The sequence below is a fragment of the Pithys albifrons genome, chromosome 20 (genome assembly GCF_047495875.1).
Source record: "Pithys albifrons albifrons isolate INPA30051 chromosome 20, PitAlb_v1, whole genome shotgun sequence".
In the NCBI taxonomy this organism is placed as follows: Eukaryota; Metazoa; Chordata; class Aves; order Passeriformes; family Thamnophilidae; genus Pithys; species Pithys albifrons.
Window position 1 is genome coordinate 12,285,708 of NC_092477.1, and position 25,587 is coordinate 12,311,294.

The 25,587-nt window shown below is 47.4% G+C and overlaps 1 protein-coding gene across 5 annotated transcripts in view; it reads right to left on the reverse strand.

Annotated features, from left to right (window-relative positions):
• DENND1A (DENN domain containing 1A) overlaps nucleotides 1-25,587 on the reverse strand; it is a 150,824-nt gene that overhangs the window by 92,497 nt on the left and 32,740 nt on the right. For all 5 annotated transcript variants that reach the window (XM_071574310.1, XM_071574314.1, XM_071574311.1 and 2 more), the window contains exons 4-5: nucleotides 13,110-13,159; nucleotides 10,237-10,356 (exon numbers count right to left, since the gene is read on the reverse strand). In XM_071574310.1, coding sequence (XP_071430411.1) covers nucleotides 10,237-10,356; nucleotides 13,110-13,159 — 170 coding nt within the window. The remainder of the gene's footprint in view (nucleotides 1-10,236; nucleotides 10,357-13,109; nucleotides 13,160-25,587) is intronic.

Sequence of the window (25,587 nt, forward strand, 5' to 3'; positions counted from 1 at the left end):
ACTCAAACCCCAGTAAATCCTGGGTCAGGCTGAGCTGCTGTGTGGGCACCCTGGCACAGTGTGGGAAGGTCTGTCTGTACCCTGCACACTCACAGCCAGCCAGGCTGCCCATGCTGGGTTTGTGCTGCTCCCTGCACAGTCCTGGGGGGCACAGGGGCCCTTCTGCCACAGCCAAGGTGCCTGAGGGAGGGTCTCTGTGGGCACAGCCCCAGTGCCCCCCAGCCCAGCTCAGCCAGGCTGCCCTGCAGGAGGAGCCCTGTGTGAGCTGCTGGGAATGCTGCACGTCTGTCAGCAGGGACAGGAAGGGCTCAGCCCTCACACAGGCACTTGTAAGCCCTCAGAAGGCAGCCCCAAAGTGACCCACTTGGGGAAGAGATGATCTATCCATTTAGTACTTTAACTACTTCCTCCCTACCCCTCGGTGCCAGGGAGGGCTTTTCCCCAAGGTGATGCACTAATTCAGTCTGTATTAGCTCTGAAATGAAGTTTCCAAGCTGGTCAGCCAGGGCCAAAGGTAATAAAAAGTGACATGATTTAATTACTTCTGTTGCAGTTGTTCAGCAACGAAAGGAGGCGCAAGGCGAAGGGCTAATTAATTAAGTCAAATTGGTTTGTGGTGAGAAGGCAAGAGCAGTGGAGTGGCTGCACTGAATGCAGCACTCTCAGCTCCATCCACCCCACCAGGAGCACACTCAGGGTTACTAACACTCCACATCTGTTGTGATCTTCCTCTCTGATATTTTACAGGACAGCTTTGACTTGCAGTCGAGATTAAAGTTCCAACAAAATCTGCAGTAAACTTCCTCTGACACACCTTCACTGCTCTTTAAATTCATTAAAAGTCAGTGAAATTAGTATTGCCCTGGATTGGTAACGCTGAGGGAGGAGGAGGAGAAAGGAGGGAGAGTTTGTTTGTTTTTAGGGATCCTTGGTCTCAGGCCTGCAGTCAGTGTCACTGTGAATCCACTCTGGAACCTTCTCCTAGTTCCACTCATCTCTCATTTTCCTGTAAATATTAGAACCAACAGGATTTTTAAGGGTCTGTGCATAATTTACTGTCACCTTTGGAAAAAACACCCTCCTTTTACACCCCCAAGTATTCCCAGGAGAACGTGGTAAACTGCACATAAAAAGTTGCAGGGCCAGGATTGCTGGAACTCATGGAAGTGCCCAAGTAAGTTCACAGATTTTCTTAAGGATACAAACTTTAAAGACACAGAGCCCTAGAAGTGCTCAGGATAAGTGTAATGGGAGCAGGAATTCTGCTTGTCCAGCCCTGGAGCAGCTCCCCCTGCAGATCTGGGAACACCCACGGCAATGGAAGTTCCCCAAACCTGCTGCTGAATGTCTGGAGTGTTTCCATACTCAGGTTCCTCTCCCTGTCCTCCCCGTGCTGGCTCCACAGTCCCTGCCACAGGATGGGGCAGCCCTGGCACTGTGTGCAAGGGCAGGAGGGTGGCACTGTGGACACTGCACCTGCAGCTCAGGACCAACACAAGGCAAGGACAAGCAGGAAGGGGGCACAGCCACAGTTTAAATGCTCAATTCCCCATCCCAGAGTTGGAACTCAGGAGCTGCTGTGCTGCTCCCTGTTGCAGCAGAGCTTTGGAACCACTCAGGGCTGGGCAGCAGCAGCAGCAGCAGCGACCCAGCGGGGCAGGTTCCACAGCGAGGCCGGGAGGCGTTTGCACTATTACACTGCTCGTAATTCAAGCTCTGGTTTGTGTCTGTCGTTACAGGTCACTGTTGGCCAGATGGAAAATATTAAGGCAAAAGGATTGCAAGCAAATCCCTGGGCTGCAGCGTGGTGCCAAAAGGCCCCAGGCTAAGCACAAGCAGCTCTGCAGCAGGCCCTGCCCTGCCCGGCACTGGCGCTGGCACAGCCCCTGCCCGGCCCGGCCCCGCAGGAGGGCTCGGGGCCAGCCCAGAGCAGCCACTGTGCCAAACAGACTGTGCAGGCCTTGCTGCTTCAGTGCTCCCACAGAAAGGCACAATCGATGGGGCTTCTGGAAACAACTCCCTGCACTCTCTGCCTGCCACTCACTCACAAGTGGGATAACTTCATCCCACCACAGAATTAATGCAAGGACACGGCTCAGCCTTGGTACCAAAATCAACGTGGAACCAAATAAACAGCAGGGATAACACTGCAACTTCCAGCTAAGAACAGTGGTGTGTATATCCACACAGCAAAACTCAACATCCTTTCTCCAATGCCAAGCACTGCGTGGAAACAAGGAAAGAATGGCTCAACAGTAGCCAAATCAAGAATTCATATTCATATTCTTGCTAACCTCTGATTTACAAGGGGAAGGGACTTAAATTTGGCTATTGAAAATTTGAGTTTTAACATTTATTTCTAATATCAACACTTCCCAGGAGATACTTTTCTTTTGTGCAGTTATCAGTGAGCAGGTCCAGCTTATGGAGGAAGCTCAGGAGGAAAGAATCTCTTCCTAATATTGCCCAACTAACCTCTTGTGCATTCAGCACTGGAGTGCAGCAAGCCAGGCCTGCAGATGAAACTCCAAACCTGCTGGATGGACATAAGTCACTTCTCTTTCTAGTGGATGGTAAGAGACAAAATGATAAAACAAAGGGGGACTCCAGGTTCGTCCCCACCAGCTGATCACACACCAAACCATCTGCAGCAAAGCCTCCACATCCCCTCCTGAAGCCAGAAGGCATTACTACCTTATTTAAATTATCTTACTTAAAATCCCTTGAGCAGGGGAAGGTACTAAACTTTACAGGCTTTCTGAAAGAAGTTTCTGGAGTCTACAAAAAGGTTTAATGGCAGAGATGAAAACTGAAGACAAGAAATGAGCAGATGCATTACAAAATTCTATTCTTCTTTTCCTGGAACTGTAGTTTGAAATAGCTCATCTATCTTGTTAAACTTGTAAGGACAATAAAGAAAAACCACAGGAAGTTTGGGAAAACTATACTGGAGACAGTGTATCAGGGAGAAGAAACACAAGGCAGATAGATGAATTTAATTGATGTCAAGCTCCCTCTTCACTGGGTTCATCACTTTTCCATATATATTCTGACAAGCAACTGAAAATAAAAGCCAGTGCCTGTTTAGGCCAATCAGCAGGGCAAACCCCTCAGCTTTGGAGAAGTGAACTGTTTTATAAACATGTCAAGCTCAGGCAGAATGCTGCAGCCCCCCGAGCTGGGTTTCCTGCCCCCAGCCCAGGGAACTGCCTCTCTCCAGGAAGGTCAGGCTGGCCCCACGTCCTGCCCCTCTGCCCCTGCCTGCAGGGCCCACCCAGAGCATGGAGGGTCCCTGGGCCTGCAGCTCTCACTGGCACTCAGGGCACGTGCTGAGGCCACTGCTAAAAAACAGTGACAAGAAAAGTCTGGCGAGGCAGCAGCCAGAGCCTCAACAGCAACATTTCTATCAGCTACAACTTGGTTGTAGTGTTGAATCAGAGACCTCCATTTCTCATGATTTATACATGGATTTCATGGCCTTTGCCAGTGTCTAACAGAAGCAGTTTGCCATTTGCTTTCATCTCCAGAGCATTTAAAGCAGAACAGGGATTGCAGGGTCGATACACCTCAAGGACCAAACAGACTGGCCAGAAACTGTTCCACAGCTTTTCCAGCCATTACCAAACATCTCTTGCAAGGCTTCAAAGTATCACCTATGGAAGCCAAGTACTGATTCCACAGATTACCATTTTATTCAATGTACAACTATAGTAAATCCTCAGCAAATAAAGACTGGACTTCTTTCTTACTTAATTAGACAGTAACATTTTCTCTGTCTACATAGAAATCTAACAGTGAAGAGGGGAAGGAAAGAAATCAAGTTAAAGAGAGAGAGACTGAGAGACAGAGAAATGTGGAGGGGTTTTTTGTTTGGGTTCTTTTCATGGCTATCTCTGCCCAGGGGTTATGTACAGTCACTACTTGCAGCCTAAACTTGTAACTACAACTTCAAGCTGGCAAAGGGAAGTTTTCCTCTGCTGTAGGACAGGCCAGTTTCATTCTCAGCTCTCTTCCTCTCCTTTAAAACTGTAACTACTTTCCCAGTAGGCACAGAACAGTGTTCCTATTAATTTACTTTATACATGCAAAGGAAAAACAACAAAACATGAAGCCACCAGAAGTCAGGTAAGAACCTTCAGTTAACAAGAAGAATTCTAAGGCTGAGCCTTCCCATGTATCAGACTGGTACTAAACACATTTAATTCCTGTCATTGTTGCCAGTGCACTGCACAGCAGAACACTCCTGTTCACACTGGTTGAGAGCATATATCACAAATCTGTGCCTTTTAATGTTCCAGACTTTCCTCCAGACCCAGTGAGAATGGGATGTTCTTCCTTACTCATCTGCAAGTCCTCCTTCTCAAACAACAGTTAGAGAACATTTCAGAACAACAGAATATAACAATCTTCCTTATTTAAGTGCTGAATAATTTTCATGGGTTATTGAAGAGTTTCTATAGGCTCAAGCCTTTGTTGAGCTGAGTTACTCCAACCTGAGTCACTAACATGAACCGAATGTTCCTGGAATATGCAGGAAGGCAGCAAAGTCATCTCTGGAAAAGTCAGCTCTGGGTGGAATCCAGTGAAAATCAAATTAGTTCAATTATTACTTCAGTAGGAAGCCCAGGCTGGGGCTACAAACACCAGCACAAGGATTCAAAGAGGGTGATAAAGATGAAGAAAAAGGCAAGAATCTTTTCCCTTCAGTGCAAGAGGGTGGTGCAAGGGGGAAGCAGCTTCCCATTTCTTCCACCTTCATCCTCCCCAGCCCTGGAAAAGCAGCCAGGATTGGCTCATGTTGCACAGCCCTGGGGAGAACGAGGGTCATTCACCTCTGCATCTCCTGTTTTCTTCTTTGAAAGAATCCCATGGGAGGTGCCCCAGCAGACACCCCAGCCTGACACCATGTGCACTGTAGGAAATGAAGCCTTCAAGGAATACCTGAATCAAAACTCAAATATCTGGGTGTTTTAACAGTGCAGGTTGTTCAAAGGATAGTGAATGCACAGGACAGCACCTCCCAGCTGGGAAACAGCAGCAGATGTGATGGTGAGGAACTGCCCTCGGTGCTGGGATGGTGCATCCCCCAAAGCTGAGGCTCAGCCCAGCACGGAGCCAGCTGGGACACACGGCCCAGGGAGGGCACAGCTGGCACAGAAGGGAGGGCACAGGGAGGGGCTTTTGGAAATTCAACTCCTTCATAGTGTGACAATGAGTTTTTTCAACCCCATTTTTCAGTAATGCCCACATTCTAAAATCAAGAAGAATTCTCTGCCTCCAGTGCAAATATTCTGCTGTGGCCTTTGGCCAAATCTGTGCCAAGGGCAAATTCTGGAAGACAACAGGGCCACTCTCACAGAGCAAAGGCCAGCACAGAGTGGGTGCTGTTCCCCAGGATCGGCAGTGCTGGTGTGGCTGTGCTGCCCCAGGGGCAGTCCCAGGGCAGGGCAGGGCAGTGCTGGTGTGGCTGTGCTGCCCCAGGGGCAGGTCCCAGGGCAGGGCAGTGCTGGCCGTGGCTGTGCTGCCCCAGGGGCAGTCCCAGGGCAGGGCAGGGCAGTGCTGGTGTGGCTGTGCTGCCCCAGGGGCAGGTCCCAGGGCAGGGCAGTGCTGGCCGTGGCTGTGCTGCCCCAGGGGCAGTCCCAGGGCAGGGCAGGGCAGTGCTGGCCGTGGCTGTGCTGCCCCAGGGGCAGTCCCAGGGCAGGGCAGGGCAGTGCTGGTGTGGCTGTGCTGCCCCAGGGGCAGGTCCCAGGGCAGGGCAGTGCTGGCCGTGGCTGTGCTGCCCCAGGGGCAGTCCCAGGGCAGGGCAGGGCAGTGCTGGTGTGGCTGTGCTGCCCCAGGGGCAGGTCCCAGGGCAGGGCAGTGCTGGCCGTGGCTGTGCTGCCCCAGGGGCAGTCCCAGGGCAGGGCAGGGCAGTGCTGGCCGTGGCTGTGCTGCCCCAGGGGCAGTCCCAGGGCAGGGCAGGGCAGTGCTGGTGTGGCTGTGCTGCCCCAGGGGCAGGTCCCAGGGCAGGGCAGTGCTGGCCGTGGCTGTGCTGCCCCAGGGGCAGTCCCAGGGCAGGGCAGGGCAGTGCTGGCCGTGGCTGTGCTGCCCCAGGGGCAGTCCCAGGGCAGGGCAGTGCTGGCCATGGCTGTGCTGCCCCAGGGGCAGTCCCAGGGCAGGGCAGGGCAGTGCTGGCCATGGCTGTGCTGCCCCAGGGGCAGTCCCAGGGCAGGGCAGGGCAGCGCTGGCCGTGGCTGTGCTGCCCCAGGGCAGCCCCAGGCGGGTGGGCACATGGCCCAGTGCCCTGCCAGTTGGCACAGCCTGGCCAGGAAGCTGTCAGTTCCAATCAGGGCTCGGCCCTGCAGCCCCATTAAAGGAGTCTTGCTGGTGAAGGGTTGGCCACTGTTTCCAAAGCATGGGAAAAAAAAAAAAGGGAAAAAAAAGGGCTCTGCTTTCCTTAGATTTGAGCTGGCAACTTTCACTGAGTGGAGTTTTCAAGGAGCTATGAATGAGCCTAACAAAGGAGTTCTGTGGCCAGTTTCTGGCTGAAATCCATGTCAACAGTTTTTAAGGTCACAGGTCACACTAACTAACATTTATTCCCAGCAGACCCTGCTCTAAACACAAGCTGTAAGTAGTACAAATTTGGAATTTTTCTGTAATCCCTTGAGATATTCCTGATCCTTCCACATGTTTCTGCTCAATTAAAAACAATTCTCACTTTGCACCACAAGAGAGGCCCCTGCTCAGAAATCTTATTCTGTCCTAAGAATAAATGGACAAAGACTGCAATCAAAGGGAAGGAAAGGGGGGAGGGAGAGGAACTCACAACAAATCACACCAAAAACCTCAAATAACTCCATACAGAATCACATTCAGTTAGTTACATTTTCTGCCATCTGTCACAAACTATTATGGATTCATTTCTTTTTATCTTAGAAAAAGAGTGGTGCAGAGCTCAGCTATTTTGGCCAAGAGGGATTTCCACACAAATGTTTCTGCATTTCACTGGAGGAACAATTTCCAGTCTGGGTACAAAACCTGAGCACCCTCTGAAAACTTCAGATTCAGTAAAACTGAAATCACAGCTGCACATGGCTATGGGACCTCCTCAGAGTTTGCCCAGGAAGTTTGTGAACCAAAGCAAAGCTATGCACAGTTGGGTTTGGTTTGGATTTCTTTCTAAATAGAAGATCAGAGCTCTTCACTAAATCCACAACTATCTATACTGTTCTCCTTCAGACCCCATGCAGAATCTGATGCAATGTTAGATTAAAGCAAACCTCCAGAAACAATAAAATCCAGCCTCTTAATGCACATCCATTAGGATTTATTCCACTGGGGTCAAAATCCTGAAATCCTTGAATAAAGTCTTAGAAAGAAAAAATCCCTGGCTGTGAATTTTTTTCTAATTCCCAAATTAGAGCTGAGAATTCGATGACTGGTCATCAGCTCTCACTTTAGTGCAAAGAAAGTAATTCCTTAAGTTTTGTAACATATGGTGTTGGGAAAGGTATTTCCCCAGGAGATGTTGGTGTGTGGCACGAGAGCCTCTGGGTCTGTGCCTCACCTGTGCCCCCCGGTGTGTGTCTCACCTGGGGCTCAGATCCCAAACCCATGGAGGGTGTGTAACCCACCTAGGCTAACAACCTGAGCCCCCCGGGGGTTTGGGTCTCACCTGGACTCACACCCTGACTGCCCTGGGGGTCTGTGTCTCACCTGTGCCCCCGGTGTGTGTCTCACCTGTGCCCCCGGTCTGTGTCTCACCTGTGCCGGCCCCTGGGCCGTCCCTGCGCCCTCTGGCGGCCCCGCCGCGGCAGCGCAGCCCGCGCGAGCAGGAGGAGCCCGCACGGGACAGGGGCAGGGGCAGAGACTGGGGGCAGGGGCAGAGACTGGGGGCAGGGGCAGAGACTGGGGCAGGGGCAGGGGCAGAGACTGGGACAGGGGCAGAGACTGGGGCAGGGGCAGAGACTGGGGGCAGGGGCAGAGACTGGGGGCAGGGGCAGAGACTGGGGGCAGGGGCAGAGACTGGGGCAGGGGCAGAGACTGGGACAGGTCCCGCACTCTGCAGAAATTTGTAAGAGCACTGTTGGAGTGAAAGGAATTAATTTTTTCTCCCGTTCCCCTTCAGTAACTAATCTAAACACGTGATGATGATTTTCCACCTGCAAACCATTTTACCACAGCCAGACCCACACAGTGTCTGATAAACATGTGAATATAATCTCTAATAATAAACACTATCACTAAGTTCTTATACTACTGCTGAGCATAGCAAGAAATACCTGAAGCTTGCTGTCATCCAGTCTGTAACTCAGAAACAAATAAACAAACATTCTTTTCTTCCCCACATGATTTTTCATATCATTCTCACATTCTTTAGCAAGTTTTTCCCCATCCATTGACCATGTACCATCAATAATGGGAGCTGCAGTCCTGGGAGCAGAGGGAGTCCATGTAATGCTGATTTGCACTCTTTATCATCCTCTAAAACTTCCATAAACTTGCACTAATGACAAACTTTCTTTTTCTCATCACTTCAGAGGAGAAAGAGGCAATAGGAATAAGGCAAAGAGTCCCAATTCATCCACTGTGTTGGTGTTTTTTGGTTCTGAGTTGAAGCAGAAGGCATTTAACTGCAACAGAACTCCATTTCTTCTTGGCACTCACTCAGCATAAGGGAGCTGACAGCAAAGAACTCTAATCCAGGAGGGATCAGGAAGGGACTCAGACTATTCCTCATTCAGATTGTCTTTTTAAAACTCTGTTTTTCCTTTAATTTGACATAAATAAGGAAAAGCTACCTTCTGTAACCAGACCTTGCCCAGATGAGATCAGGGAATGAGCCCAGGGGAGCAGGTTCACAGGAAGGGCTGGGAAACACCTTCTGTGTGCAGGACACAGTCCTTGCTGCTGGAATGCCAGAGCTCATCACAGCTGAGGTGCCTCCCAGAGAGAAGGGAATGACAGAATTACCTGTCAGCTGCCTCCCACTCAACTCATTAGCCATTTTGGTAGATGTCACAACAATTCCTCCAAATATTGAGGTGCTCCAGTGAAGGCCTCCTGAGCAGATCCCTCCATCAGCTGGAGTGCAAGACATCAAACACTGGGGATCCTCAGCAGCCTCGTGCCAGCACAGGGGGCACAGACATCCACTTTAACCATGTCCTTCAACCCAAATTCCACTCCAAGGCTGAACACAGCCCACTGGGAGGAGATGTCCTTGCTCTGGGTAGGTGGCCTGTGTTTTGAGATTATTCCCAGGGGGCACACTCAGTCACACACACACACACAGGTACCACCACACACAGGACAAAGGAGGCTCCTCTGCCCTTACACTGGACTGTCCCTGTGCAAAGCAAACCAGAGATGACCCAGACAGGCACCTACAGCTGCTCCCAGGGCAAGGTCCTCACCTGTGACTGATGCAGCAATTCCATTCCCCACCTGGCTGTCCCAGGGCACCCTGAGCTGGCTGTACCTGGGCTGCTGCTCCCCAGTTTCCAACTCCTCATGACCACACAAAAAGCACAAAGCAGAAGACACAGAACTCTTAAATTCGTTTAAAACAAGACAGACTGGGTGCCCCATGGAAACCTTTCCTCCACAGAGGGCCCTAATGGGTCTCATATATTGGCAGCCATCAAAACTGACTTTATTGGCATCATCTCTTGCAGCAAATCCAAGTAAAAAATTATGGACTATATTCCTACATGGCTATGGGAGGTCATCAAAAACTGCTCTGATAGAGCCTCTTTGCCCATTCTGGGTGAAATGCATTGCCCCAACTCCCACTGCCAGTCTTTATCATGCCAAACTCCACAAACCCCTCAGTGGGACAGCAGAGCTCACACATCCCAACTCTGGGGCTGGGGAGAGCATTGGTGACATTCTCTCTGTTACCAGCAGATGCTTTGTTAATAAAACTTGCATATACAAATGTCCACAAAACGTCTTAACAAGATCAGTTGTGACAGCTAAAGATAGCAGCTGCCATCATGCTGTGTCCCATCAAACCACTGCCCAGAGCCTCTGCTGCTCACTGTTAACTCCAGAGCGTTGACTGCAAACACTCACAGATATCTCCAGAGCAACTCCAAGGGCAGCAGATCCTGCACCGCTCGTGCACAAGAGCAGCGACTCTGAGGCCCAGAGAGGAAAACAATTCTGAGCAGCTGGAAATGGTGCTTGCAGTGTGGCAGCAAAGCCAAACCCTGCTCCCAGAGCCAGCCAGAAGCCACAGCACAGACCTACCTCAGGATACAGAAGCAGCTCTTGGCCCCAGAAGACAAGCGGCAGAATCCAAACCTCTGCTTGCTGTCAATGTCTGTGAGCACAAAGGTGAAGTTCTGCCCCACTTGGTTAACTGCATGGCTGGAACAGAGACAGCAACAGGGCAACATTAGTGCTGACTAACTCTGTGTCAAGTATCAAGTCACTGAACCTGTAACCTTTCCCCCTTCAGCAGAGCTTTTCTGAGACAGTAACTCTGCGGGTATGCACCCTCTAGACCCCTAAATGTGTTTGCTGTTTGATGAGGGAGCAGTGGGGGCTTTGTGGTTTGGGGTTTTTCCCATTTTTGAAGTGTGGGAGGATACTAAAAATGCTAAATTTATCTTTAAATGAAAATGGTTCTGACTATCAACCAAGTTCAACAAAACAAACCCTGTCCTCTCATTTAACCCAAATATTTCTAATTATATGAAATTAGTATTTATTTCAGGTTATGTTCTAGGGGGCTTTTAGGTGTACTGAGAAATCTTTCACTGACATGTGCAGCTTTACAAATCATTCCTACAACTGCAACAAATATCCCATTAAATTCAGGGCTAGTTAACCAACAGTGACAGGCCTCAGAATATTTTCTATGATGCCATATACAGTATTCATAGAATCACAGAATCCTACAGCACAATAAACAATTTCTGTGGGAGATTATACACTCAGTGCCAAGAGGAAACAGAAGAAAAACAGACTTTCAGAAATAAAAGTTGGATCCAGATAGGAAAGATGTCACTGTCCAGCTTAGAAAGAATCCCTCAGTGGATTCCAAAGAGGGAAGGAAAAACATGCAGTGATGAACAAAAAGCCAGATATTTAAAGCATTTCAGTAGTCTGAGAATTAGGCAGTGGAAGTCCAATCATCCTCCTGAAATCTAAATGTCAGCAGAGCAACCACTTCCATAAAGCACAGTGAGCTGCTGGGGATACCCAAAAATCCCTCACTGGGGGTGTGTTTTATCTGTAAAGCTTGGATGTAATGTTACTATGGTGATTTTAGTATGGTGTTTTAGAAGGGGATTATATGCTTAATTTTAACAAGGTTGAGAGCAGAGTGTGTGTGAGAAACAGCATTTGAGCTGACAATTAAAATTATGGAATGGGGGAAAAACCTGTTTCATTAGCAGCAGGGAGAGGCTTGTTTATTAAACAACTGTGACAAGCTGGGGAGCTCCTCCAGAGGAAACCTGGAAGTCTTGCCTTGATGTGATCTGCAGAAACCAAACCTGTCTGAGAGGTCCTGCTCAGGTTTGGGTGCCAGTTCCTCCCAGGGAAGGACAGACCTCCCACCACAGAGTGTTCTTCCTGAGTGGAACACCAACCCCCCAGCTCCCAGCTCTGCTCCCAACGGGGGGAGGCCCTTGGGGAGCTCCTGGGGTGGGGGCACCACAGGGCTCATCTCTGGCTGGGCAGACACAGCTGGGGCTGGAGGGCAGGGAGGGGGGCAGAGGTTAAATCCCCCCCTGCAGCTCTGTGTGACCCACACAGCCCTGGCAGCAGAGGGGCAGCTCTGCCCTCCCACAGCCTGTCCCTCCCTCCTGCCACCCCAGGAGCACAGCACTCCTGGCCCATGGCCTGAAGGAGTGGGCAACAAGCCCCTGGGGACCTCTGACCACTGCCACAAGATCTGTAAAAAGAATCAATATGGAAACAATGCAGTGTCTGTGTCACTGAGTGCCAGAACCTGCAGGGCCAAGACTGAGCTGTTACATCAGGAGGGGCAGGAGCTGCCACAGCCTTACCCTGGGGTGTCCTCTGCCCTCTGCAGGACTGAAAGTCCACCCTGAACTTTAAATTATTAAGTATGTTGTGGATTCCAATCTCTCCTTTATGTTCAGGGAGTTGGCTTACAGTCCTTCAGTGACAGTCTGTGGTACTCAGACAAACACGTGGATGCAGAAATGGGAATCACTTTTCATTATGTTCTCATTTGCACCCCATATGGGGTTTCAGTGTTCCTATCTTTCAAAATGTTACATTGCTGAGGAAAACCAAAAACAACAGAACAAACAAACCCCCTAGGTACAATAAATCTACACACAGTAAGCATAAATATTTCCAGTAGAAACATGTACATGAGAAAAAATATATGAGTATTTCCCTGCTCTCTCCCCTCAGGAAAGGAAAAGATGAGCAGCAAAAAAGTGATTCCAAGTTGTAAAATGAGACAAAGATTTCGAGCAATTTAGTCACAGTTCAGGTCAACTTCCTCAACCCAAACCATTCAGTGCCTCAGCTGACAGAGAAAAGTGATTCTGCCCAATTAAGTGATGCTCAGGATGATGTGAGCACTGGGGCATCCTTTCAAAATTTCAATTCTTGTTCTCTCCATGAAACCACCAAAAATAACTCAGAGAAAAAGAAAAACAGAAAGTTCTAGAGTTTTCTAAATTACAAGAATTAAATATTCTCAGATCTTCTCTCATTCATTGCAGTTTCACCCCCAAAGCACCAGCATTCCAGCAAGAGGCCTTTAAATGCAAAGCATTTCATTCACTTTTCCACCCAAATTTGGGCAATGATGACATAAAATGCAGAAGCCCACAAAGCTTTGATATTAATCTGCATATTTGACAATTGCTACCCAAGCACCCTCAGCAGAAGTAAAACAAAACCCCCTCGTAGGGCTGCCACTGAACAATTCCAACTCTTAAAACTTCTTTTTTTTTTTTTGATGGAGCCCATAAAAGCCCCAGGAAAAAGTGATTCTAAGACTGTAATTTGCACTCGGGTGCTTTAGGTGCCACTCACACAGACAGAGCATTATGAATGGTATGGGTTTGATTTTCTGCAGGGGTTTTATTGACAAGCTTATTTTCTTGTAAAGCTTGAAAAGCCAACAATACCTGTCCACATAGAAGGGGAAACAAAACTTGGTCAAAGTCTGTAGAACTTCCTGTGGAGAGAAAAAAAAGAGATAATTTATACATCTGTTGGGACCAATAAATCTAATATTAACCACATCACACAATTTCACAACTTTGCCCTGAAGAAATAAGAGACAGATGAAGAAATATGGGCTTTATCAATTACATGGAAGGAGTACCAGGCAGTCAATCATGTGAAATAATAAACATGATCAAACTTCATTAAAAATGAAAAATTAATCAAGCTCCACACATGGGCAGGCAGCAGGGGCCATGCAGCACTGCTCCCCAGAGGAGGAGGAGGGGGGCTGTGAGTGTTAACCCCTCCCTGGGGACAGCCCTGCCCGGAGCAGATGGATGGCAGGGAATGCCCCAGCCCACCCGGGGCTGGCCTGGCAGGAGCTGCTGGCACAGCCTGGGCTGTCACCAGGACAGGGCTGGGGGCACACAGCACTGCCCACCAGAGAAATAACAAAGGAAGAGCCAATGGGCCTCAGAGCAGGAACATTAATGTTGCCTACTGCTGTTAGAAAGAAATTCTGGGTGTTAAAAGACTGATTAAAATAACAGTTTGCTTCACCTACAAACCATTTTCTGCAAGTTGCAAAACAGCCCCAGAAACGGGGAAACCTTTAAGCACAGCCTTGGCATGAGAGCAGAGAAAAGGATGAATATGAAAAGTGAAAACATGATCAGCAGATAAAATAATAATTATCAACTTCAGGTTAAACAGACTCGGCCATTAAAGAGCCCAAACCAGAAACAGGTTAGTCCCCAACCAGTCATGGCCACAGACAAAGGGAGCCCAAGAGATGCTTCTGTAACACCAAAATCTGAATTGTGTAACCATTAAAGGCATTCCAGTTTGCAGATCTTTCCTCCAGCAAATTCATTGCTCGTTCTCCTTCACACTTAAACATTTCAGGCCCTGAAGTGTAAATTCTGTCTTTGCTTTCAGCTAAACAGGATAACCCCGAGCAAACAACAGCCCCCTAATACATTCAACACTGCTCAGACCCACAGCAATAAATTATCATCAATGACTAAAGAGATGCTTCTCGCTTCATTTATTCCTAACCCAAATGCCACGGTGCCCAAACAAACTCCATCAATCTCCTCAGCCCTTCAGAGCAGCACAAACCATATTGAGCCCCTTGCAGAACAAGCTCCTCCTGCATAATTCACCCAGCCCAGCCCTGGGCTCGGCTCAGCTCCACACTCAGCTCTGGAGCTTCCCTGACAACCACAGCGGGGCGAGTTCTGAAGGTTTCAGGCAGGAACAGATACGGAAACTTTGACTTCTTGACAGTTTATTGATAGATTATTTAACAACCTCCTGTCTTTAAAGAACAAGAAAGGGTCTATTGAAGAAAGCCATGTAGAGCAAACATCTCCTGCTTGGAATTGCATGGGAACCTTGGACAGGAGTTATGCAGATTCCAGAGGACACTCTGCAGAAAGCTGGATTTTGATACAAAATAATGCCTTGGTAGCAAAGGTCTCAATAATGAGATTGGGTTCCCCCAGTGCAGAGTCTCACTGACCTCCCCAAGCTGAACAACTCCAACTGCTCACCCACAAAAACTGCACCTTCACAAATTTTAACTATTTCCTTCACCTGAAATCTTAATGTCCAAAATGTTAAAAAGCAAACAAAAAACAGTCAAAAGAATTCTGCAATAATCAAAATTGTAATTGCAGCAGAGCAAAGTGCCTGTATGTTTACTGTCCTTGCCAGTAAAAACTGCCATCAAAGCAATGACTGTGTATCCATTTCTTTAGAACCAAACCCTGCAGATACACCAAATTCTGAAATAAAAGTGCTAAAAGGTTACAAGCTATCAGTCAACTCAAAATGGCAGAACACATTCTCTCCCTTATTTTGGTGATTTAAATAATTCCTGTAACTGCAAGGAAACCCATCCAGAGAATAAAACATTCAGCATCTCATCAGCACCGTGTCACTGGAGAAGTGCAATGCTCAGAACTTACCCTGCTCTTGTTTCTTGACATTTACAGCTTCCTAAGAACAGCAAATGAAATTTTCTCTTCAAGAGGCAATATATTGAATGTATTGGATCTGTATATACTGCACTGCCTTCTCTTTGGAATAAAGGTCTTACAGGGATATTATCTGGCTTTGATTTGCCACCAATCCTTACCTGCCTTGATTCACAACCAAAAAACTGAGACTGGCACAGGTTAACCACAGGCTTATTTTTAAACTGTAACTCTTTAAAAAAACATAAAAACCATATGCAGAATTAGTTTTTAATTAGCAAAATTGCTGATGTTTTGGATGTAAGAAGTACAATTACTGGAGAACTAGTCCATTTTTGCTCAAGTTGCAAGCTTGTCACTCTAAATATAATGCAGCTTTTTTTTTCTTTTTAATTCTTTAAATACTCTTCAGTTTGAAAGATAAGCAATACCTACACCACAAACAACTTCCCACCCGACCTCTTTAGGTGGGTGGTTACTTATGACCTAGAAAAATCACCATGTCTTTGTGATTTCAAACAAAACCATCCCAAACCCAAACCTAGAACTGCTCCATGTCAGCATCCTATAATCTTTTTAATGCTTTTTTTATCCAAAATGAAACACAGAGGAACTATCAGTAGCCTGTTTTCTGATTTTCTTCCCTTATGCCTATTTTGTTACAGACCCCAGTGCCCACCCCCTGCAGAAGGAGCCCCAGCAGCCCCCAGTGCAGCCCCCCAGAGCAGTCCAGCACCCCCAGAGCAGACCCCCAGCACACCCCAGCACCCCCAACACACCCCAGCACCCCCAGTGCAGCCCCCAGCACTGAGCAGCGGGTGCTGCCGGAGCTGCCGCCGTGCCCCGGGCACTGCACTTCCCTTCTCTGCATCCACCCCCAACTTGGTATCTCCACGAATCCTCCTCCCTGCAGTTTGATTTCTGCCCCTTTAACGAGCAGCCAGAGCCCCCCAGCAGGCAGTGCCCCGGTGACAGTGCAGGGCCCAGCACAGCCCCAGCGGCACAGGGGGCTGCAGGACAGGCACCACCTGCTCCCCGTCCCAGCGTGCCAGCTCTGCTCACAATCAAAGCACTGCTGACATCAGAAACCCCACGTGGGTCTCCTAAAACCCTTCCCAATCAATAAAGGCAGTACATAACTTAGCAGAGACAACACAGAGCTCATTGATTAAGTTTGGTTTGGGTGGCAAAGTTTTGGAAATAAATGAAGCTGGAGTGTGCTCAGCCCTTTGTGCCACAGCTCCTGCAGGGGAGGCAGCCCCGGGAAGGGTCTCCTGCTCACAGCACAGAGAGACCCTGGGAAAGCCAGGCTGGGAACACACACTGCACACCCTGGGCTGGTGGCCCAAACCATCTATTGACACAAAATCCTGAGAAAGCTCAACAATGCTGCAAAATGTGCATATGCACTGGGGAATTTAATATGCAAGCTTGTAGCTGAAGTCCTTTTTATTTTTATACCTTTCACCGTATGCTCCCACTTCCAAATCAGCAGAACAGCTTCAGATTCCACTACAAGGGAATAACATGTTTAAGAATTCACAAAAGTTGTCAGTGCACCCAAATAACCAACTTAAACCTGACAACAATTCTGCTTGAAGCCCAAGGAGTGGTGAAAGAAAATATACAGAACCATCCAGAGCACCATCAACTCTATTGGCTGTGCAGGGTTGGTCAGAAATTCCCAGACACTTTCCCAGGAAAGGGAACAGCTTCCTGCACAAGAATAACCACCGCAGTGACAACGTGGTGACTTTAAACATTCCACAAAGCAACTCCTGAGAATTTTATTTATAGAGATGAACATACGAAGGCAAAGCCAGCACAGACAGTTCAGCCCCCCCAACACACCCACAGCTCTGAGTGACAAACAGGGACCATTCCAGGTCGCGTTGTGAAAATCTGAACTTGACTCTGCATTTAGTATTGTGCCACCTGATATTATCTCACATCTGATTTTCCCCAAGTTATTGTTAAGGAGCAACCCCATCAATGGCCAAATGCTGTGGAATTTGCTGTGGAAGTCAGAAGCATTTCAGTTCCAGTAGCCTATCCAATCAAACTCCCAAATTCCAGAGTCAGGCCCTGCACAGCCACTGGTGGCACACAACAAACCACTCAGACTCTGCAAGATGATGAAGCAAAGCAAACAGATTTCTCTAAGTTCTAAAGCTTTCCTTAGTTTGGGACAAATTGACAAAACACAGATTCTTTTTACAAAATCACTGCTTGTTTAAAATATTTATGGCAAAATTCATATTGCATCGATTTTGCAATAAAATCTTCTTATGTCTCAGAGCACTACTGACCATTACTGAATTTTGTAACAGTCAAAGTATTTTAGGGGTTTATTTTAATCAGCTCTTTAAAAGAATGTTCTACCCAAAAATAAAATCAGGGCCTAATTTGCTTACTAGAATTACTTTAAATTACCTGAATTTAGTTTTATCTCTACTTTTCCAATTCTACTGGTATCCCAATACAACTTTACAGCACTGGATCATCCATTTGCTTCGTGTTCTAGAAATCCATCAGCCCCTTCTGAGCAATTCTAAAGCTTGGATGAGGGGAGGGTTCTCCTCCCAAAGTCTGAGGGCGAGAGGGGAACGGGGCCAAAATAACATCATTTCACTCAAGGCAACTGAGTGTTCTCAGGAAAATGCTGGTTTTTAAAAACAAACAAAAAACCCCAACACACATATCCCCAATCCTGGAAACAGGAAGAGCAGGAGATAAATAACATTTCCTAAGCATATTGAGGCCTGCTAGCATTTAAATATTTTAAACGTACAAAATATGTGCACAGATGGGCAACTTTCCTCCTTGCGTTACTAAAAACATATTTCAAGATAAAGCTCCAAATCCCTGAATTTTTTAAAGCTAATTGTGACTGTGTTTCCCAGGATTCACCCCCAAGGCCAAAGCTTTGCTGCCCCCAGCCCTTCAGCTGTGCCTTGGCCACTGCAGGGGAGGCTCTGAGTGCCCAGTCCCTGTCCCTGCAGCATCACAGACACAGAGAACGGGCTGGGGAGGAACTGGGGCTCAGCTCAGCCCCCAGTCCCTGTCCCTGCAGCATCTGGGGAGGAACTGGGGCTCAGCTCAGCCCCCAGTCCCTGTCCCTGCAGCATCTGGGGATGAACTGGGGCTCTGCTCAGCCCCCAGTCCCTGTCCCTGCAGCATCTGGGGATGAACTGGGGCTCAGCTCAGCCCCCAGTCCCTGTCCCTGCAGCATCTGGGGATGAACTGGGGCTCTGCTCAGCCCCCAGTCCCTGTCCCTGCAGCATCTGGGGATGAACTGGGGCTCAGCTCAGCCCCCAGTCCCTGTCCCTGCAGCATCTGGGGATGAACTGGGGCTCTGCTCAGCCCCCAGTCCCTGTCCCTGCAGCATCTGGGGATGAACTGGGGCTCAGCTCAGCCCCCAGTCCCTGTCCCTGCAGCACTGACACACTCACACACACACTCACACACACACACACAGTCTCACACACACACACAGAGAGTCACGCGCACACTCGCACGCACACACGCACTCACTCGCGCACACACTCACTCGCGCACACACTCACTCGCGCACACACTCACACACACTCACGCACACTCACACGCGCACACTCACACGCGCACACTCACACGCGCACACTCACACGCGCACACTCACACGCGCACACTCACACGCGCACACTCACACGCACACGGTCTCACACGCGCACACGGTCTCACACACGCACACGGTCTCACACACGCACACGGTCTCACACACACACACAGTCTCACACACGCACACACAGTCTCACACACGCACACACAGTCTCACACACGCGCACAGTCTCACACACGCGCACAGTCTCACACACGCGCACAGTCTCACACACGCGCACAGTCTCACACACGCGCACAGTCTCACACACGCACACAGTCTCACACACGCACACAGTCTCACACACGCACACAGTCTCACACACGCACACACACACTCACACTCACAGAGCAGATATGGGCCTGGGCTGAACTGGGCTCTGCTCAGCCCCTCCTGGGACACAGCCCTGGCAGATGTGAGAAAAACTGTGTCACACAAGTAGCTCCAGTTTTTGCCTTAATGACAACTTCAACCTCTCAACTAATAGAACAAAAGAACAGGGATGACTATTACTTTTCTCCAGTAGGAAAAAAAATCCAAAAGTAAAGCTGAACTAAATGTTTAAGCCGTTTTTCAAAGAGATCTCCACAATAAATGTCTTTAAAAGCCCTGCAATAAAATCTGAGACTTAGTTTTATTCTACAAGAAATAGATTTAAGCTAACATGCTAAAAACCCCAAACTACAGCCACTGTGGTAGGAATAATTGTTCCTGTCTTAAATCACAAAGAATTGAAAAATTACACAAACAGGCATAAAAAAAATCAGGTCCAATTACATGCACAAACAGTGATCAGTTGGTAAAGATAAGAAGTGCCAATCTCAGAGCTAGAACACTGATTCAATTAAACGTATTTTAAATGTTTAGGGACTAAAAATGAGGAGCATTTTCACTTCCACGTTTAGCAGAAATTAGGTGAGAACAATTAGCTGTGAAAAGATAATCACATCCTGCACAACTGCACAGGTACACTGGATCCAGACCAGAGCTTTAAATATATCCTTGGGTTACCATTTGTTAAAGATTATAATTCTGGCTTAAGATGTCTGGCCTTTCAGCCCAACGTTCCATTCAGCCCCGAGCACATACCCACTTAATCAGCAATCATTGTTCTCTGAGGCAGGACTTTGTTGTCAAGACAAGCACTGAAACCTTTAAAATATTTCAGAACTGGCATAAGAAAAAAGTGATCTTTGTCAAACAAGGACAAATTTATGCAAATCTTTTATAAACATTCACAAACATTTATTTAGCTTTTGAAATGTTGGCCTCATTTGAGAGCATGAAAATGAGGGGGAAGTAGGAAGATGCAAAGGACAGCTTAGAGGCTGGCACACTACATAAATATTCAGAAGGAAGATTATAGGATTCATGTTAGGCTGTCTTAGGTTTCTCCAAAGTCCACATAGAATAGCAAAGAACAAAACTAACGAGAAGTAGAGCAGATGTCAGACAATGCCCCAGCCCTCTTTTCCACACTCACTTGGCCATACTTCGATGCTTTCATTTTTTCTTTCAATATGGTCAGGTCATTCAAGGATTCTCCTATAGACTCTGTATTGTGGCTGCAGCGCTATAAGCTGGACCTCTGTCAGCCTTCCAAAAGTTCCCAATGAAAAGGCATTATGCAAATTGCACCTCTCCTCCTCTCTTTTCAGGAAAAAAGCCTCCAGTCTGCAGCCACCGGAGTATTGGGAGTCCCAGGCTTCATTTCTGTATGGCTGTGTTTGCCTTAGGGCCATGCTGCTTGTTTTGACAGTGGATCCCCCCAGATAGTTGGGATTAGTCGAGCTTGTTTAGATAAACTGGAAATCAAGGCCTTCTCTAGGTAGACAGCTCGATGTAGCTCCTGAGTTTGCAGCTGCCTTCTGCTTTCATCCCCCCCAGCTGCAGAGTCGCAGCAGAGATCACAGCCACAGGCTATGGCACGTACATAAGGACAAAATTAAAGGCTGCTAAAAGAAGCCTTTGTAAGTCTTAGTGCTAAAATAAGGAATCTGTACTGCACAGTTTAAACAAATTATTGAAGAAGCACCAACAAAGGTCTGCACTGAGAGTTAACAAGACGTGCAGGGAAGAAATGCCCTGCTTACATCTCTGGGCAGGGTCTCTGCTCATCTCTGCTGCCCCATCCCCGCCCAGCTCCCCAAAAACATGTGAGTAAATACTCCAACAAAGCAAGAAATGAGCTCTGATAGCAAATACAAACTTCATGATCACAGCAGACTATTAGCACAGCACTATTCCAATGAGATTTTCAGCCATACACTCAACAAGACTTGATCTTTGCTACAGTCAGATAATGCAAACCACAGGAATTCATCTGCACAAATATAGGATGTTAAAAGAGCAGGGCCAGAGCTCCAAACCTAAATTAAAACCTGAAATGAAGTCCTGCCCATGTGACTACGTTGCATCTCTATAAATCTACACTGTAGCTCAGCCCCAACACGAGATGCAGCTTCAGGGGGTAGGAAAAAACCCCCACAAACAGTTTTGGCTTTTAAAGATTGTAATCTCTTGTAGCTGGGTGCAAAGTCTCATATACACTTCTGCTGCATCCAGGCACAACAGATGGGAAACTAAATTAAAGGAAAAATTAATCCTCAGGATGTTATAAATAAACAACCAGAAAAAAAAAGAAAAAAACCCCAAAGAAACAAACAAACAGCTTAGTTCAACAAATAGTAAATATCATTAAAAATCATCTCCCGTCCCTTGCTCAAAAAGAGGATGTGCAGAAACTTGCAATGTTGGAAACAACAGAAAGTGCAGAGCAGAATGTTGTGGTTTGAGGGCAAGGTGAGGGTTTCACAGCCCCCTCTGCACACAGGAGCCCTCTGGAATCACTGCTCTGCCACTTCCACAGAGCAGAAATCCCACCCCCTCTCCCAGGGCAATTATGTCATGTCACTGACGATCTTTGACAGAAATTCAAAGCACTAAAGTGTGAGAGAGTGACATTAGCCTTCGACTTCTTCCTGCCCTGTTACCAGAGAGAATATTAGAGCAGACCCTGAATTCCCTCAGTCATTCCATGCCACAGATCCCTGTTAGTGACCCCTGAGCAGGAACAAGGCACAGGCTGGGACTCCAACCCGAGAGCTGAGCAGATGCAGTTCCTGGGGAGGGCTGAGCAAACCAGCCCCATCGTGCCAGTGGGGCTGGAGAAAACACACCACACCTTCCGAGGCGCTGCTAAGAACTACCCAGGACTAATGAAGTTCCTGAGGGACTCCCTCGCCCAGGCCAGAACTGTAACCAAACCCACCAAGTGTCCCAAAGGGGGCAACAGTGCCCAGCTCTGGCACTGCCCAGTCCTGCTCCCCGGGCTGTGCCTTCCCACAGCACTCGAGGGAGGATTCGCTCAGCAGGGAGTTGGAAATGAGCAGTGTGGTGAGGACACTCCTGCCCCAGGGCAAGAAGGGCTTTGCTAACATTAAACTTTGCAGAGCTGAGATGCAGCCAAGTGATCACCTCAGACAACTGAAGGTCACAGGAGGACACAGCTTTTCAAATTTATCAGTATTTTCACAGCCTTTGGATTTCCAAATACGAGGACATGCTCAAGGGAAATGTGGTCAAAAACCTGAAAGCTACAACATTCTCTAGCCCTGGAAAGTGGTTTTTACTTGAAAAAAAAAGAGCTGATAAATGCAAAGGTGACTGAACTTAGAATCTGAAGTTTCCCAAGTATAAAGCAAAGAACTTCGGAGTTCCCTGGATTAACACAGAGTAATTTCCAGCTTGTCTGTGTAACATGCCAGCAATTCTGTGCTGCTGTCCACACACAGGTGAAGGTTTGAGTAAGTGACCACCAATTAGTGCTATCAATCACCAACAAAGCCTTTCAGACTATTTTCCAACTATTCCTTTCAAAAATAAATGTAAAAAAGAAAAAATATAATGGAAGCAAAATAATGTTGAAAACTCAAGGCATCTAAATCTAAATGCTTTGCACTATCCCTTTATGAAATTATTCAGAAGTGACACTAAAACCAAAGCACATTTTTAATTATGTTTCAGAATCAGTTCCACTGTCTGCAGAGGACAGCACTTCCCAGGGCTCCTGCACTTCCCAGGGTCCCTGCACATCCCAATGTCCCTGCACTTCCCAATGTCCCTGCACATCCCAATGTCCCTGCACATCCCAGGGTCCCTGCACTTCCCAGGGCTCCTGCACTTCCCAGGGCTCCTGCACATCCCAGGGTCCCTGCACATCCCAGGGTCCCTGCACGTCCCAGGGCTCCTGCACGTCCCAGGGCTCCTGCACGTCCCAGGGCTCCTGCACTTCCCAGGGTCCCTGCCAGGTAAACCCCAGCACCAGAATCAGAGCAGGGAAGAGCTTTACAGCCCTGGGGATGTGCTGACAACACCCCTGCCAGGCCCACAGCCCCACCTGAATGCTGTTTCATTTTGTTTTTAAGCAAAACAAAGGTGCTTCCTACTCATTACAAGCCTCTAAACCATAATTTTGAAAGAGTTTTTTAATTGATCTGTAGCACCAGCACAGAACTGAATGTCTGGACTCCCAAAACTTCTCTGCCACTGCCTGGCTTAACAAACCCAAGCACAATATCACTGCCAAAGCTTCTGCCATGTTAAAGAAACCCAGCTTTACTTGCAGGGAATATTTTATACTTTTATCAATACATTTAAACATCAGTGGTAATGATTACTCACGTCAGGCCTGATCCCACAACCTTTCCTCACACGAGCAGTCCCACAGGATTTTAATATGAGCACCTCACCCAAGGAGGGTTGGCAGGACAGGCTGTAAATTATTCATGTATTCACAGATTTTTAAGACCAGAAGGGACCATTATGATGATCCAGTCTGACCTCTTGCATAACAAAGGCCATATGATGCATCCAGGACTGTCTGCACTCACTGAACCATTTGTGGCAAAACCAAACTGTGTTTATCAAACTCCCAATATCAATTCAAATTTTACATGAAAGAAAACTGAAACTGCTTAGAAAGTGGCTTGGACCCAATTCCTCACACTTTAATCCAATTATTCCTCTATTTCTATTCAGAATTGTTCTGATTGTTGGACACTGTGTGTGAAAACCATGTCAAAAACCAGAGTCCAACATTACCTCAGGTTCTCTCAGGCCAAAATCAAGCAACCTCCTGGCTCCTTCAAAACATTAATTGCCAGTTAATTACTATTTTTTCTCTGCCCTTTCACCCTCCTGCCCTGCCCCATGATTTCTGAAACACAAGAATCATAACAGAAAAGGAATTTAACTGATGCTGTAACGATGCACAAGCAGGGAGAGCAGCCCCTCCAGCTCAGCCTGTCCCAGACAGAGCAGGAGCAGCAGCCCCTTCCAGCAGCAGCTTAAAGGAAAAAAAATAATGTTAGGCACTTTCTCACTCAGCACATCTTGCACTTCAGGACTCACTCTTTTCAGGGATACTTCCACAGACTGATTTTGCTCTGTTTTTTGCAGCCAATCCCCAAATAGTAGTAAAATAAACACAAAATAAACCAGAAATCTCAAATGCTACAGTGGCATGTGACTTTCTGAGCAGGTCTGATGGATCACCAACTCCAGCTCTTCCTTAGGCAGGCAAATGTCTCTTCTGGCTGAATTCTCTCACCATGGAAATACTTAACTAACCTATTCCTCTTAGAATTATTAACTTCAGTTCTAAAGTGGAACTTGGAAGAACAGACTGTTCTATTAAGATGCAAATCAGCTTTGCCATGCAGTTCTCAAGGGCTGCAGCTCCAATCCCCCTGCAATGCACCTAGAACAGGACACACACCAACTACACACAGCCACTGGACCTGAAGAGACTCTGCATTTCTTATTCTAATTCAGTGATACTAGAGAGGCATATAAAAGGCACAAATAGCAATACATAACAAGAACTGAGCACTTTTCTAGATTTCCTAAAGGACTAATTACTCAACCTTGCCAACCCAACTTCTTCACCTCCTTCTGAGGGGACAGCTATTGTTTTAAACTACTCTTCAGGCAGGTTTGATCATGCAGGGTATGCAACCTGTAAGGCAGGAGGTTCATACTCACAATCCTGTGTGCAATCCAGAACCATCCCACTGGATTATATCACCCCTGTCCAAGCCAGTCAGTCCCCTCAGGGCACACAGACCTTTCAGGGCGGGGGTTCTGCTCCATTCGTGGCCAGCACTGGGGAACTGCTCTCCAATCACACAACTCTCAATGACACAAAGTGCTTTTTATTTTTCCCTGTGTGCAGTGTTTGCACAATGCTCACAGACTTGGTACAAGAAAGACCATTAGTTTCCATATAAAGACTGCCATAAAAGTTTTACAGTTTATCTATAAATGTATAAAGATTGTTGGTTTCGTTATAAACTCTGTTTCAATGCCAGTGGAAAGAAAAATTACCAGCAGAATGGCAGCAGCAATCTGCATAAGTACCAGCTTGCAAGCACACACACCTCAGCCATTCCTGGAGTAATTAACTGAGCACACAATAGTTCATCAAATCCCAGACAAGCCAGCCTAGCACTGGAGCAGCTCCCAAACGGGAACCAGCTCCACGGCACTGCTGAGTTCTGTTCCAGAGCAGCTGCAAAGATTAGAACACTCAGGGACCAAATGATGCACGACTCAAAACCAGCATCAGAAAAGCTGCTGCATTTGACAAGATTGTGCAATTCCTCCTACACCTCCCGCTGTTTGACTGTTTTCTATTTTTATATATTTATACAACAACTATTTGCTGTGACATTGATCAAAATATGTTTGCTGCAAACTTCCCTGTATTTAAATCAGTTGGCCCAGGAGAGCTGTTAATCCTGGGATTAATCCTCCAAA